The following is a 12850-nucleotide window of genomic DNA, read 5'->3' as shown; positions in this document are numbered from 1 at the left end:
ATGGCAAAATGCTTAGCATTGTAGGAAATTAGCTTTAAAACAGTAACATTTTCCCTCCACCCCATGGCAAAATGCTTAGCATTGTAGGAAATTAGCTTTAAAACAGTAACATTTTCTCTCCACCCCATGGCAAAATGCTTAGCATTGTAGGAAATTAGCTTTAAAACAGTAACATTTTCTCTCCACCCCATGGCAAAATGTGTAGAATTTTAAGAAGTTAGTGCCCCCCCACACACACAAAAAGTACAAAAATAAGTTTGTCAAAAGTTTGGCTACACCTACTAATTCAAATGTTTTTCTTTATTTTTTACTATTTTCTACATTGTAGAATAATAGTGAAGACGTCAAAACTATGAACTAACACATATGGAATCATGTAGTAACCAAAAAAAGTGTTAAAATCAAAGTATATTTTATATTTGAGATTCTTCCAAGTAACCACCCTTTGCCTTGATGAGAGCTTTACACACTCTTGGCATTCTCTCAACCAGCTTCACCTGGAATGCTTTTCCAACAGTCTTGAAGGAGTTCCCAGACATGCTGAGCACTTGCTGGCTGCTTTTCATTCACTCCGCGGTCCAACTCATCCCAAACCATCTGATTTGGGTTGAGGTCGAGTGATTGTGGAGGCCAGGTCATCTGATGCAGCACTCCATCACTCTCCTTCTTGGTCAAATAGCCCTTACACAGCCTGGAGGTGTTGGGTCATTGTCCTGTTGATAAACCAATGATCGTCCCACTAAGCGCAAACCAGATGGGATGGCGTATCACTGCAGAGTGCTGTGGTGGCCATGCTGGTTAAGTGTGCCTTGAATTCTAAATAAATCACTGACAGTGTCACCAGCCCCACACCATCACACCTCCTCCTCCATGCTTCACGGTGGGAACCACACATGCAGAGATCATCCGTTTACCTACTCTGCATCTCACAAAGACACGGCGGTTGAAACCAAAAAATCTCAAATTTAGACTCATCTGACCAAAGGACAGATTTCCACCAGTCTAATGTCCATTGCCCGTGTTTCTTGGCCCAAGCAAGTCTCTTCTTCTTATTGGTGTCCTTTAGTAGTGGTTTCTTTGCAGCAATTCAACCATGAAGGCCTGATTCTCCTCTGAACAGTTGATGTTGAGATGTGTCTGTTACTTGAACTCTGTGAAGCATTTACTTGAGCTACAATTTCTGAGGCTGGTAACTCTAATGAACTTATCCTCTGCAGCAGAGGTAACTCTGGGTCTCCCTTTCCTGTGGTGGTCCTCATGAGAGACAGTTTCATCACAGCTCTTGATGGTTTTTGCAACTGCACTTGAAGAAACTTTCAAAGTTCTTGAAATTGACTGATCTTCATGTCTTAAAGTGATGATGGACTGTCATTTCTCTCTGCTTATTTGAGCTGTTCTTGCCATAATATGGACTTGGTATTTTACCAAATAGGGCTGTCTTCTGTATACCACCCCTACCTTACCACAACACAACTGAATGGCTCAAACACAGGAAAGAAAGAAATGCCACAAATTAACTTTTAACAAGGCACACCTGTTAATTTAAATGCATTCCAGGTGACTACCTCATGATGCTGGTTGAGTGTGCAAAGCTGTCATCAAGGCAAAGGGAAGAACCTCAAATCTATTTTGATTTGTTTAACACTTTTTTTGGTTACTACATGATTCCATAAGTTGAATAGTTTTTGATGTTTCTACAATGTAGAAAATAGTAAAAATAAAGGAAAACCATTGAATGAGTAGGTGTCCAAACCTTTGACTGATACTGTTATAAACTGAACAAATTAATTATATACATATATATATATATATATATAAACACAAAATAAAAATGTAAACGCAACATGGTCAAATAAAAGATATTATTATTATTATTATTTCTCTTAAATTTTGTGCAAAACTTTGTTTACATCCTCGTTAGTGAACATTTCTCCTTCGCCAAGATAAACCATCCACCTGACAGATGTGGCATATCAAGAAGCTGATTTAAACAGCATGATCATTACACAGGTGCACCTTGTGCTGTGGACAATATTAAGGCCACTCTCAAATATACAATTTCGTCACTCAACACAACGCCACAGAAGGAATGTCCACCAGGGCCGTTTCCAGAGAACTGAAAGCTAATTTTCTCTACCGTAAAGCGCATCCAACGTCATATTAGAGAATTTGGCGGTACATCCAACCGGCCTTCAAAACCACAGACCAGCACGTCAGCTCAGGACCTCCACAACAGGTCTATGGAGCCAGTAAATAGACTGGTACACGCCAGGTACTGTTGTGGTGTATTTCACTTAGCAGACACCTCTGTCCAAACTTCTTACAAGAGAAGTGAGTAAATATATATTTTTTTGTTAAGTGTCTCGGATCTCTGTGGGAATTGAACCTACAACCTTGGCTCATAGACCTGTTATAAGACATGGTTTACAATACACCTACGTAGTGCATTACTACGCTGCCCTTATGTGAAATACAGGCCTGGAAAGAACAGAACAAAACAGAACAGGTCCAATCGGAGCCAAGAAACTTTCATTTGTCATGTACTGACTTCAATTTTAAAAATGTCTGACTGTTACAGCACGCAGGGGAGTAAAAAACGACGGCTGTGTCTTGTTTTGTTGTTTTACCTCAATGTCGAAATGCCCGCTGACGTTCGCCTCTAGTGCGTGTGTGTGTGTGTGTGTGTGGTTGTGTGTGTGTGTGTGTGGTTGTGTGTGTGTGTGGTTGTGTGTGTGTGTGTGGTTGTGTGTGTGTGTGTGGTTGTGTGTGTGTGTGGTTGTGTGTGTGTGTGGTTGTGTGTGTGTGTGTGTGTGTGGTTGTGTGTGTGTGTGTGTGTGTGGTTATGTGTGTGTGTGTGTGGTTGTGTGTGTGTGTGTGTGTGCGGTTGTGTGTGTGTGTGTGTGTGGTAGTGTGTGTGTGTGTGTGTGGTTGTGTGTGTGTGTGTGTGTGGTTGTGTGTGTGTGTGTGTGTGTGGTTGTGTGTGTGTGTGTGTGGTTGTGTGTGTGTGTGGTTGTGTGTGTGTGTGTGGTTGTGTGTGTGTGTGTGTGTGTGTGTGTGGTTGTGTGTGTGTGTGTGGTTGTGTGTGTGTGTGTGTGTGTGTGGTTGTGTGTGTGTGTGTGTGTGTGGTTGTGTGTGTGTGGTTGTGTGTGTGTGTGTGTGGTTGTGTGTGTGTGTGGTTGTGTGTGTGTGGTTGTGTGTGTGTGTGTGTGTGGTTGTGTGTTCTCAGAACATTGTGAAGTCTATACTCAGGAGATCTGTCTTTGCTGGAGGCCTTTTTGGCGCAGGGCAGACTGCTGAAATGTTAATGGTGAACACAGTGCAGGACTGGTTACAAAGCCAATAACATCGTCACTCTTTTTAAAAGGGGTTGGATCTGTAGATGTAGAACCAGCTATCGAGGAATGCACTCCACAAAGCTGAAGGGTTGGTTCAGGGGACTGTACAATGCTGATAGCTGAAGGGTTGGTTCAGGTGACTGTACAATGCTGATAGCTGAAGGGTTGGTTCAGGGGACTGTACAATGCTGATAGCTGAAGGGTTGGTTCAGGTGACTGTACAATGCTGATAGCTGAAGGGTTGGTTCAGGTGACTGTACAATGCTGATAGCTGAAGGGTTGGTTCAGGGGACTGTACAATGCTGATAGCTGAAGGGTTGGTTCAGGTGACTGTACAATGCTGATAGCTGAAGGGTTGGTTCAGGGTTGCTTATAGCTGAAGTTCTACCATAGATCCCAACAGGCAGAGCTGGTTGAAATAACGTCAATCTGACAACATTACAACCAGAATAGAAGATATTTTCTAGAAGTTTTGCCCCCCTGCGATAGGGCTTTAAATAGTTGCTAGTTACACAAACACGAAGGCATCAGTAGTTGGTCAGTAACCCACCACTAACAGCACCTACAGCTCCGTAACGTAAAGACTTCCCATCCATGATGCTGGCGTCACACTCGATCTCCCCAGACAGGTTTAAGTTAGAGCCCATTCCCGCGTTGGTGAACGGAGAATCCTGTGGATGACAAAAACATTTAGAAGAATCATGAACTGACATTTTGACACAGATAAACAAAGGAACGTCCTCTCACTGTCAACTGCGTTTATTTTCAGCAAACTTAAACATGTGTAAATATTTGTATGAACATAACAAGATTCAACAACTGAGACATAAACTGAACAAGTTCCACAGACATGTGACTAACAGAAATTGAATAATGTGTCCCTGAACAAAGGGGGGGTCAAAATCAAGAGTAACAGTCAGTATCTGGTGTGGCCACCAGCTGCATTAAGTACTGTAGTGCATCTCCTCCTCATGGACTGCACCAGATTTGCCAGTTCTTGCTGTGAGATGTTACCCCACTCTTCCACCAAGAAACCTGCAAGTTCCCAGACATTTCTGGGAGGGGGGAATGGCCCTAGTCCTCACCCTCCGATCCAAAGGGTCCTAGGCGTGAGATCCGGGCTCGTCGCTGGCCATGGCAGAACACTGACATTTCTGTCTTGCAGGAAGTCACGCACAGAATGAGCAGTATGGCTGGTGGCATTGTCATGCTGGAGGGTCATGTCAGGATGAGCCTGCAGGAAGGTTACCACATGAGGGAGGAGGATGTCTTCCCTGTAACGCACAGCGTTGAGATTGCCTGCAATGACAACAAGCTCAGTCCGATGATGCTGTGACACATCGCCCCAGACCATGACGGACCCTCCACCTCCAAATCGATCCCACTACAGAGTGCAGGCCTCGGTGTAAAGCTCATTCCATCGACAATAAATGCGAATCCGACCATCACCCCTGGTGAGACAAAACTGCGACTCGTCAGTGAAGAGCACTTTTTGCTAATCCTGTCTGGTCCAGCGACGGTGGGTTTGTGCCCGTAGGCGACGTTGTTGCCGGTGATGTCTGGTGAGGACCTGCCTTACAACAGGCCTACAGGCCCTCAGTCCAGCCTCTCACAGACAGTCTGAGCACTGATGGAGAGATTGTGCATTCCTGGTGTAACTTGGGCAGTTGTTGATGCATCCTTCACCAGTCCCTCAGGTGTGATGTTCGGATGTACCGATCCTGTGCAGGTGTTGTTACACGTGGTCTGCTACTGCGAGGACGATCAGCTGTCTGTCCTGTCTCCCTGTAGCGCTGTCTCAGGCGTCTCACAGTACGGACATTGCAATTTATTGCCCTGGCCACATCTGCAGTCCTCATGCCTCCTTGTAGCATGCCTAAGGCACGTTCACGCAGATGAGCAGGGACCCTGGGCCTCTTTCTATTGGTGTTTTTCAGAGTCAGTAGAAAGGCCTCTTTAGTGTCATAAGTTTTCATAACTGTAACCTTAATTGCCTACCGTCTGTAAGCTGTTAGTGTCTTAACGACCGTTCCACAGGTGCATGTTCATTAATTGTTTATGGTTCATTGAACAAGCATGGGAAACAGTGTTTAAACCCTTTTACAAATGAAGATCTGTGAAGTTATTTGGATTTTTACCATTCATATTTGAAAGACAGGGTCCTGAAAAAGGGACGTTTAATGTTTTGCTGAGATGATTATATTCCTTGGGACGGCAGGTGGCAGGTGGTTAGAGCAAATTATCTTTGAAAGACAAAGGTCCTGAAAAAGGTACGTTTCTTTGCCAAGTTTACATTAAGAAATAGGACATTTAGACACAGATATACATTTTCACAGAAAGGAAACTTTACTAGGGCCTCCTTCCTTCACCCAGTAGGAGGACTAAGTAGCTGTGATCTAAACATAGATGTTATGTCACACATCACTTTGTAAGGATCCTAAGAGTCCATTCAGTCCACTCACTCTGTGATATGTATGTTTTTAGAATTCAGGAGCTTTAAAAGGCATCTGTGGTTGGATTTAATGCCTTTAATGTCTGTACTCAGATTCAGCAATAAGGGGCTTTACTTTTTTTTTTTTGACAATTTTTTTCCCCTAAAATCCGCTTTGTTGTACAAATACACCGCAATTCAAACAGTCAACAAAAATCGAATTAAATTGAATTGAATTGGTTGAATTGGTGAAAATTGTGAAATTACATTAGGAAGGTAATCAGACCTCTTGACTTTTTCCACATTTTGTTACAAAACAGACTAAATCTAAAATATATTTTTCTTAAAATGTATCCTACAATACGCCACAGCAAAAAAAACAAGTGTTTAGAAATGTTTGTAAATTTATTACAAATAAAAAACTGAAATATCATATTTGCGTAAGTATTCAGACCCTGTACTCAGTACTTTTTTGAAGCACCTTTGGCAGCAATTACAGCCTCGAGTCTTATTGGGTATGACACTACTAGCTTGACACATCTGTATTTGGGGAGTTTCTCTCATTCTTCTCTGCAGATCCTCTCAAGCTCTGTCAGGTTGGATGGGGAGCGTCGCTGCACAGCTATTTTCAGGTCTCTCCAGAGATGTTCGATGGGGGTTCAAGTCCAGGCTCTGACTGGGCCACTCAAGGACATTGAAACCTGCGTTATCTTGGCTGTGTGCTTAGTGTCGTTGTCCTGTTAGATGGTGAACCTTCGTTCCAGTCTGAGGTCCTGAGTGCTCTAGAGCAGGTTTTTGTCAAGGATCTCTCTGTACATTGCTCCGTTCATCTTTGCCTCGATCCTGACTAGTCTCCCGGTCCCTGCCGCTGAAAAACATCCCCACAGCATGACGCTGCCACCACCATGCTTCACCATAGGGATGCTGACAGGTTTCCTCCAGACGTGACGCTTGGCATTCAGGCCAAAGAGTTCAATCTTGGTTTCATCAGACCAGAGAATCTTGTTTCTCATGGTCTGAGAGTTTTTAGGTGCCTTTTGGCAAACTCCAAGTGGGCCGTCATATGCCTTTTACTGAGGAGATGGTTCCATCTGGCAACTCTACCATAAAGGCCTGATTGGTGGAGTGCTGCAGAGATGGCTGTCCTTCTGGAACGTTCTCCCATCTCCACAGAGGAACTCTGGAGCTCTGTCAGAGTGGCCATCAGGTTCTTGGTCACCTCCCTGACTAAGGCCCTTCTCCCCTGATTGCTCAGTTTGGCCGTGCGGCCAGCTCTAGGAAGACTCTTGGTGGATCCAAACTTCTTCCATCTAAGAATGATGGAGGCCACTGTGTTCTTGGGTACCTTCAATGCTGCAGAAATGTTTTGGTACCCTTCCCCAGATCTGTGCCTCGACACAATCCTGTCTCGGAGCTCTACGAACAATTCCTAGTTCCTCATGTCTTGGTTATTGCTCTGACATGCCCTGTCAGCTGTGGGACCTTATATAGACAGGTGTATGCCTTTCCAAATCATGTCCAATCAATTGAATTTACCACAGGTGGACTCCAATCAAGTTGTAGAAACATCTCAAGGATGATCAATGGAAACAGGATGCACCTGAGCTCAATTCCGAGTCTCATAGCAAAGGGTCTGAAAACGTAAGTAAATACGATATCCTTTAAAAAAAAATATATACATTTGCAAACATTTCTAGAAAAAAAAACTGTTTTCGCTTTGTCATTATGGGGTATTGTGTGTAGATTTTATTTATTTTATTTAACTAGGCAAGTCAGTTTAGAACAAATTCGTATTTACAATAACGGCCTACAAAAAAAAAGACTGATGAAAGAAAAACATTTCCTCATCAATTTGAGAATAAGGCTGTAACGTAACAACATGTGGAAAAAGGGGAAGGGGTCTGAATAGTTTCCTGAATGCAGTGCCTCTCTCAGCCCTAATGTGTCATAGAACACGTTTAAATCATCTCTGGTTCCAAGATAACTCAAGCTGAACTAGGTCCGTGGTCTCACACTCACACACACACTAACCTCAAGCTCAACAAGGGCTGTGGTCACACACACACACACACTAACCTCAAGCTCAACAAGGGCTGCAGTCACAGCGTCCACTGCCAGAGCACCGGCTTTCAGTCTGTCCACAGCCTGAGAGAGAGACGTTACATTACAGGTAGGACAGTTGACAGTCGCCGTGTTCACGGGGCGCGCAACAGACGAACAAGGGACTGAAACAGGGAGAGTCTCCCTGGACTTACTCGTTGTTGTCCGTTGCATGCCCTAATGAACACGACCCATGATGCAAACAGGGTAAGAGCAATACAATCTCTCTCCTTGAACACCAACAAATCATGGGGATCATATTTCACAGAGACAGCATTTACCTACTGTATAACTCAACACTACAGAGACAGCATTTACCTACTGTATAACTCAACACTACAGAGACAGCATTTACCTACTGCATCACTCACCACTACAGAGACAGCATTTACCTACTGCATCACTCAACACTACAGAGACAGCATTTACCTACTGTATCACTCAACACTACAGAGACAGCATTTACCTACTGTATCACTCAACACTACAGAGACAGCACAGACATTACAGACAGAGACGGCACAGAGACAGAGACATTACAGACAGAGACGGCACAGAGACAGAGACATTACAGACAGAGACGGCACAGAGACAGAGACATTACAGACAGAGACGGCACAGAGACAGACGGCACAGAGACAAAGACGGCACAGAGACAGACGGCACAGAGACAAAGACGGCACAGAGACGGCACAGAGACAAAGACGGCACAGAGACGGCACAGAGACAGAGACGGCACCGAGACAGAGACGGCACCGAGACAGAGACGGCACCGAGACGGCACCGAGACGGCACCGAGACAGAGACGGCACCGAGACAGAGACGGCACCGAGACAGAGACGGCACCGAGACAGAGACGGCACCGAGACAGAGACGGCACAGAGACGGCACAGAGACAGAGACGGCACGGAAACAGAGACGGCACAGAGACAGAGACGGCACAGAGACAGAGACGGCACAGAGACAGAGACGGCACAGAGACAGAGACGGCACAGAGACAGAGACGGCACAGAGACAGAGACGGCACAGAGACAGAGACGGCACAGAGACAGAGACGGCACAGAGACAGAGACGGCACAGAGACAGAGACGGCACAGAGACAGAGACGGCACAGAGACAGAGACGGCACAGAGACAGAGACGGCACAGAGACAGAGACGGCACAGAGACAGAGACGGCACAGAGACAGAGACGGCACAGAGACAGAGACGGGACAGAGACAGAGACGGGACAGAGACGACACAGAGACGGCACAGAGACAGAGACGACATCGAGAGAGAGACGGCACAGAGACAGAGACGGCACAGAGACAGAGACGGCACAGAGACAGAGACGACATCGAGAGAGAGACAGAGACGGCACAGAGACAGAGACGACATCGAGAGAGAGACGGCACAGAGACAGAGACAGAGACGACATCGAGAGAGAGACAGAGACGGCACAGAGACAGAGACGACATCGAGAGAGAGACGGCACAGAGACAGAGACAGAGACGACATCGAGAGAGAGACGGCACAGAGACAGAGACAGAGACGACATCGAGAGAGAGACAGAGACGGCACAGAGACAGTACACAGAGAGACAGCACAGAGACGGGACAGACAGTACACAGAGAGACAGCACTGAGACAGAATATAGACAGACAGTAGACAGACAGTAGACAGAGAAAGAGACAGTAGGGACATGACAGAGACAACACAAAGACAGCAAAGAGACAGTAGACAGCACAGTAGACAGCACAGAGACAGACAGCACAGAGACAGCTAGCACAGAGACAGCCAGCACAGAGACAGCCAGCACAGAAACAGACAACACAGAGACAGCAAAGAGACAGAGACAACACAGAGACAGCAAAGAGACAGTAGACAGCACAAAGAGACAACACAGAGACAGCATATAGACAGTACAGAGACAGGATAGAGACTTGGACAGCATATAGACAGACAGCACAGAGACAGACAGCATATAGACAGACAGAGACAGCATATAGACAGACAGTACAGAGACAGGATAGAGACAGACAGCACAGAGACAAATAGTACAGAGACAGGATAGAGACAGCACAGAGACAGCATATAGACAGACAGAGACAGCATATAGACAGACAGTACAGAGACAGGATAGAGACAGCACAGAGACAGACAGCACAGAAACAGGATAGACAGCACAGAGACAGACAGCACAGAGACAGCATATAGACAGACAGAGACAGCATATAGACAGAGACAGCATATAGACAGACAGTACAGAGACTTGGACAGACAGCCGATGTTCCCCGTGGACGTCTGTAGCTGCTCTAATCTGATGGACTATAAAATACAAGTAAAATGAGTTTTTCTGCTGTACAACGCTGAAAACACAGAAAGTGCCGGAACATGACATTACAGCGTGTAGTTTTCTCCGGGCCAGCTGAGACTGACGATGGCGTGTTACCAACACATAACTCCCTGACGCAACACCGTCTCACACGGGACTCCTCTCTGAAGACGGAGACGTGCGTTCCAAATGGTCCAACGTAGTGCACTACTACTACTACAGGGTGCTAGATCCCTCCCTGGTCCTCCTGATCTGAACACGACCACAACGCTGTCGTCTCAGGCTGCATCTCAATTCAATTCAAGGGGCTTTATTGGCATGGGAAACGGGTGTTAACATTGGCCAAAGCCATGTGCAAAGCGGTGCATTCTGCACTGATGCAGGAAGCGGCCGGACAAGGCGAAGGAAACTCACTCTCTGACAAGCTCTCTTGCAGACATGCTTGTATTCCTTGGCTTTGGACTCGGAGTGGTATCCTGCTCCTGAAAAAAAATAAAACACACAAAGAAGTGGAAAGAAGGTATGTGATGTGAATTTTTTTTTACATTTTTTTTTAAAGGGTTGCACATTCATCAGTAAAGACAGTGTGTCGTTTTCAACAGCTGGCTAACGGTGACATCATCCTACATCCCATTTTTGTAGGCCTCTCTTTCACGGTCTGCATAGTCAGAGGCCATGTTAGAATACACAGACGTGGGTTCTAAATAGTAGGGGGATGTAAATGCCAGGATGTTGTACTCATTTCTGCACACTATTGAGGAAGAGAATAGTATTTTCACACGCACACACACACACACACACACACACACACACACACGCGTGTATGTTCGACAACTGCTGATAAATTAGAATAGGGGACGCACTCTACCAAAAATGTATGAACAGCGGGAAACAAGCTCTCTAAGTGTGATTAAAGTAGTAGGTAAGAAGACAGAACACGATAACGCTCCAGAAGTGATAATAGATTCAGTATATATATATATATAGACACAGTCAACGTCATCAGTAACTTATCCTTATCACATGTAAACTGAATGTCATCTCATCGGACACCTGACAACGGCTTAATTTACGTAGCACAGAAAAATCAGACCACTAAAGGTACTAGTAAGTACACCAAACCTGCATGCACCAACACAAAGCCAACAGCGTTCCCCTTGTCGTTTCTGTCTGCAGGAGACTCCTGTGGTGTGACTGTCGACCAGGAGGCAGGTAAGGCAGGAGGGGGTTGTTGCTCTTCAGCACAGTTCAGTGGCGTCTCCATAACCCTCCACATGCATCATGGACCATTGGCCCCAGGTAACACTGGCATCTTGGCTCTCAAACCTGGGAGAAAATACCATTTTAAAAAAGGGGGAGATGCCATTTGTCCTACTAGGAATGGTGGCTTAAGCATCTGTGTACCACAATTGATAAACGAGTTGTATTTTAGCAAATGCCTATATGCAGTGTCAACAGTCATCTGCTGAACGTGATCTATTAACATTGTGTGATTTTGGACTGTGCTTTGACAGTCTGGATAAGTAGGTGCCGACACTAAAAAGGCGCACAATATCATTTTAGTTCAAACCTGCTTGGGGAAAAGCTCATCGCACAAATCAACTGAGTGGGGACACAGTGTTGCTGCTGGGTTGTTTGACTGAGACGGGTTGCCTCCCACAATGTAAACAATGTGATTCCCCGAGACTACATCATTCAGGCTGACATGCCATTGTAGGCATTAGCTTAGCTGGCTAGTCTGTTTGGAAGCTAGTTAGCCTTAACGTCTAGGGTTGTTATCGAACAAATTGATTTAAAAATAAGTGTCTAACTAGCGATTAGAGAAAGGTAGCATGTCTCTCTCAGTGCGTAGTTACAGCGTGCAAATATTCGTTGACATTTAACGTTTTGCGACAACTGAGAAAGCTAACTAGCTACATAGCATAGCATCCACATTTTGAAGACTCGACTATAAAAACTTGTTTTTTTGCACGAATCTGCTAACTAGCTGCCACACTAGTACGGACCCGGTACGTGTTCTTGTGTTTATGTGAAAACTTACTTTACTATTAAAAACTTTGCAAGTTGAGATTGTACTCTGGCTGCGGCTCTGCAGCAGAAATCTCTTCCGGGTTCAGGGTTACGTCACATGACGCAAATGCGCGCGTCCCAAAACATTATTGCCACGTTCAAATACTAGTCGGCACCAGGAAACTCGATAATTTTCAACTTGTGTAACTGTTTATAGTTATACAATTGCCGCTTTCAACCAGATTGTAAGTCGGAAATTTCCGCGTTTACTCGTTTCCGATTAGATTGGAACGAGACATATCCCACGAGTTTTACACTGAACATAAATATAAACGCGAAATGTAGTGCTGGTCCCATGTATCTTGAGCTGAAATAAAAGATCCCCGAAATTATCCATATAATTAAAACATATTATTTATCTAATTTGTTTTGCCCAAATGTGTTTACATCCCTGTTGCCCAAATAATACATCCACCTGACAGGTGTGGCAAATCAAAAAGCTGATTAAACAGCATGATCATTACACAGGTGCACCTTGTGCTGGGGACAATAAAAGGCCACACTAAAATGTGCAGTTTTGTCATACAACACAATGGCACAGATGTCTCAAGTTTTGAGGGAGCGTGCAATTGGCCCGCTGACTGCGGGAATCTCCACCA

At 45.1% G+C, this 12850-nt stretch overlaps 1 protein-coding gene across 4 annotated transcripts in view; it reads right to left on the bottom strand.

The window, feature by feature from the left end:
* Nucleotides 1-12346, bottom strand: part of tasp1 (taspase, threonine aspartase, 1) — a 115695-nt gene extending 103349 nt beyond the window's left edge. For 3 of the 4 annotated variants that reach the window (XM_090201767.1, XM_090201769.1, XM_090201768.1), the window contains exons 1-5: nt 12223-12339; nt 11304-11507; nt 10596-10663; nt 7843-7911; nt 3886-4006 (exon numbers count right to left, since the gene is read on the bottom strand). In XM_090201767.1, the coding sequence (XP_090057893.1) occupies nt 3886-4006; nt 7843-7911; nt 10596-10663; nt 11304-11457 (412 nt within the window). In that variant the 5' untranslated portion in view covers nt 11458-11507; nt 12223-12339. Of the gene's footprint in view, nt 1-3885; nt 4007-7842; nt 7912-10595; nt 10664-11303; nt 11508-12222 lie in introns of all 4 variants that reach the window. The other variant, XM_090201766.1, reaches the window with a different exon arrangement.
* Between the last annotated feature and the right edge of the window lie 504 nt (nt 12347-12850).

Source organism: Oncorhynchus mykiss, chromosome 16 (genome assembly GCF_057628025.1).
Source record: "Oncorhynchus mykiss isolate SJ-2025 chromosome 16, ASM5762802v1, whole genome shotgun sequence".
Lineage (NCBI taxonomy): Eukaryota > Metazoa > Chordata > Actinopteri > Salmoniformes > Salmonidae > Oncorhynchus > Oncorhynchus mykiss.
This window is presented reverse-complemented; position numbering and strand designations above follow the sequence as displayed.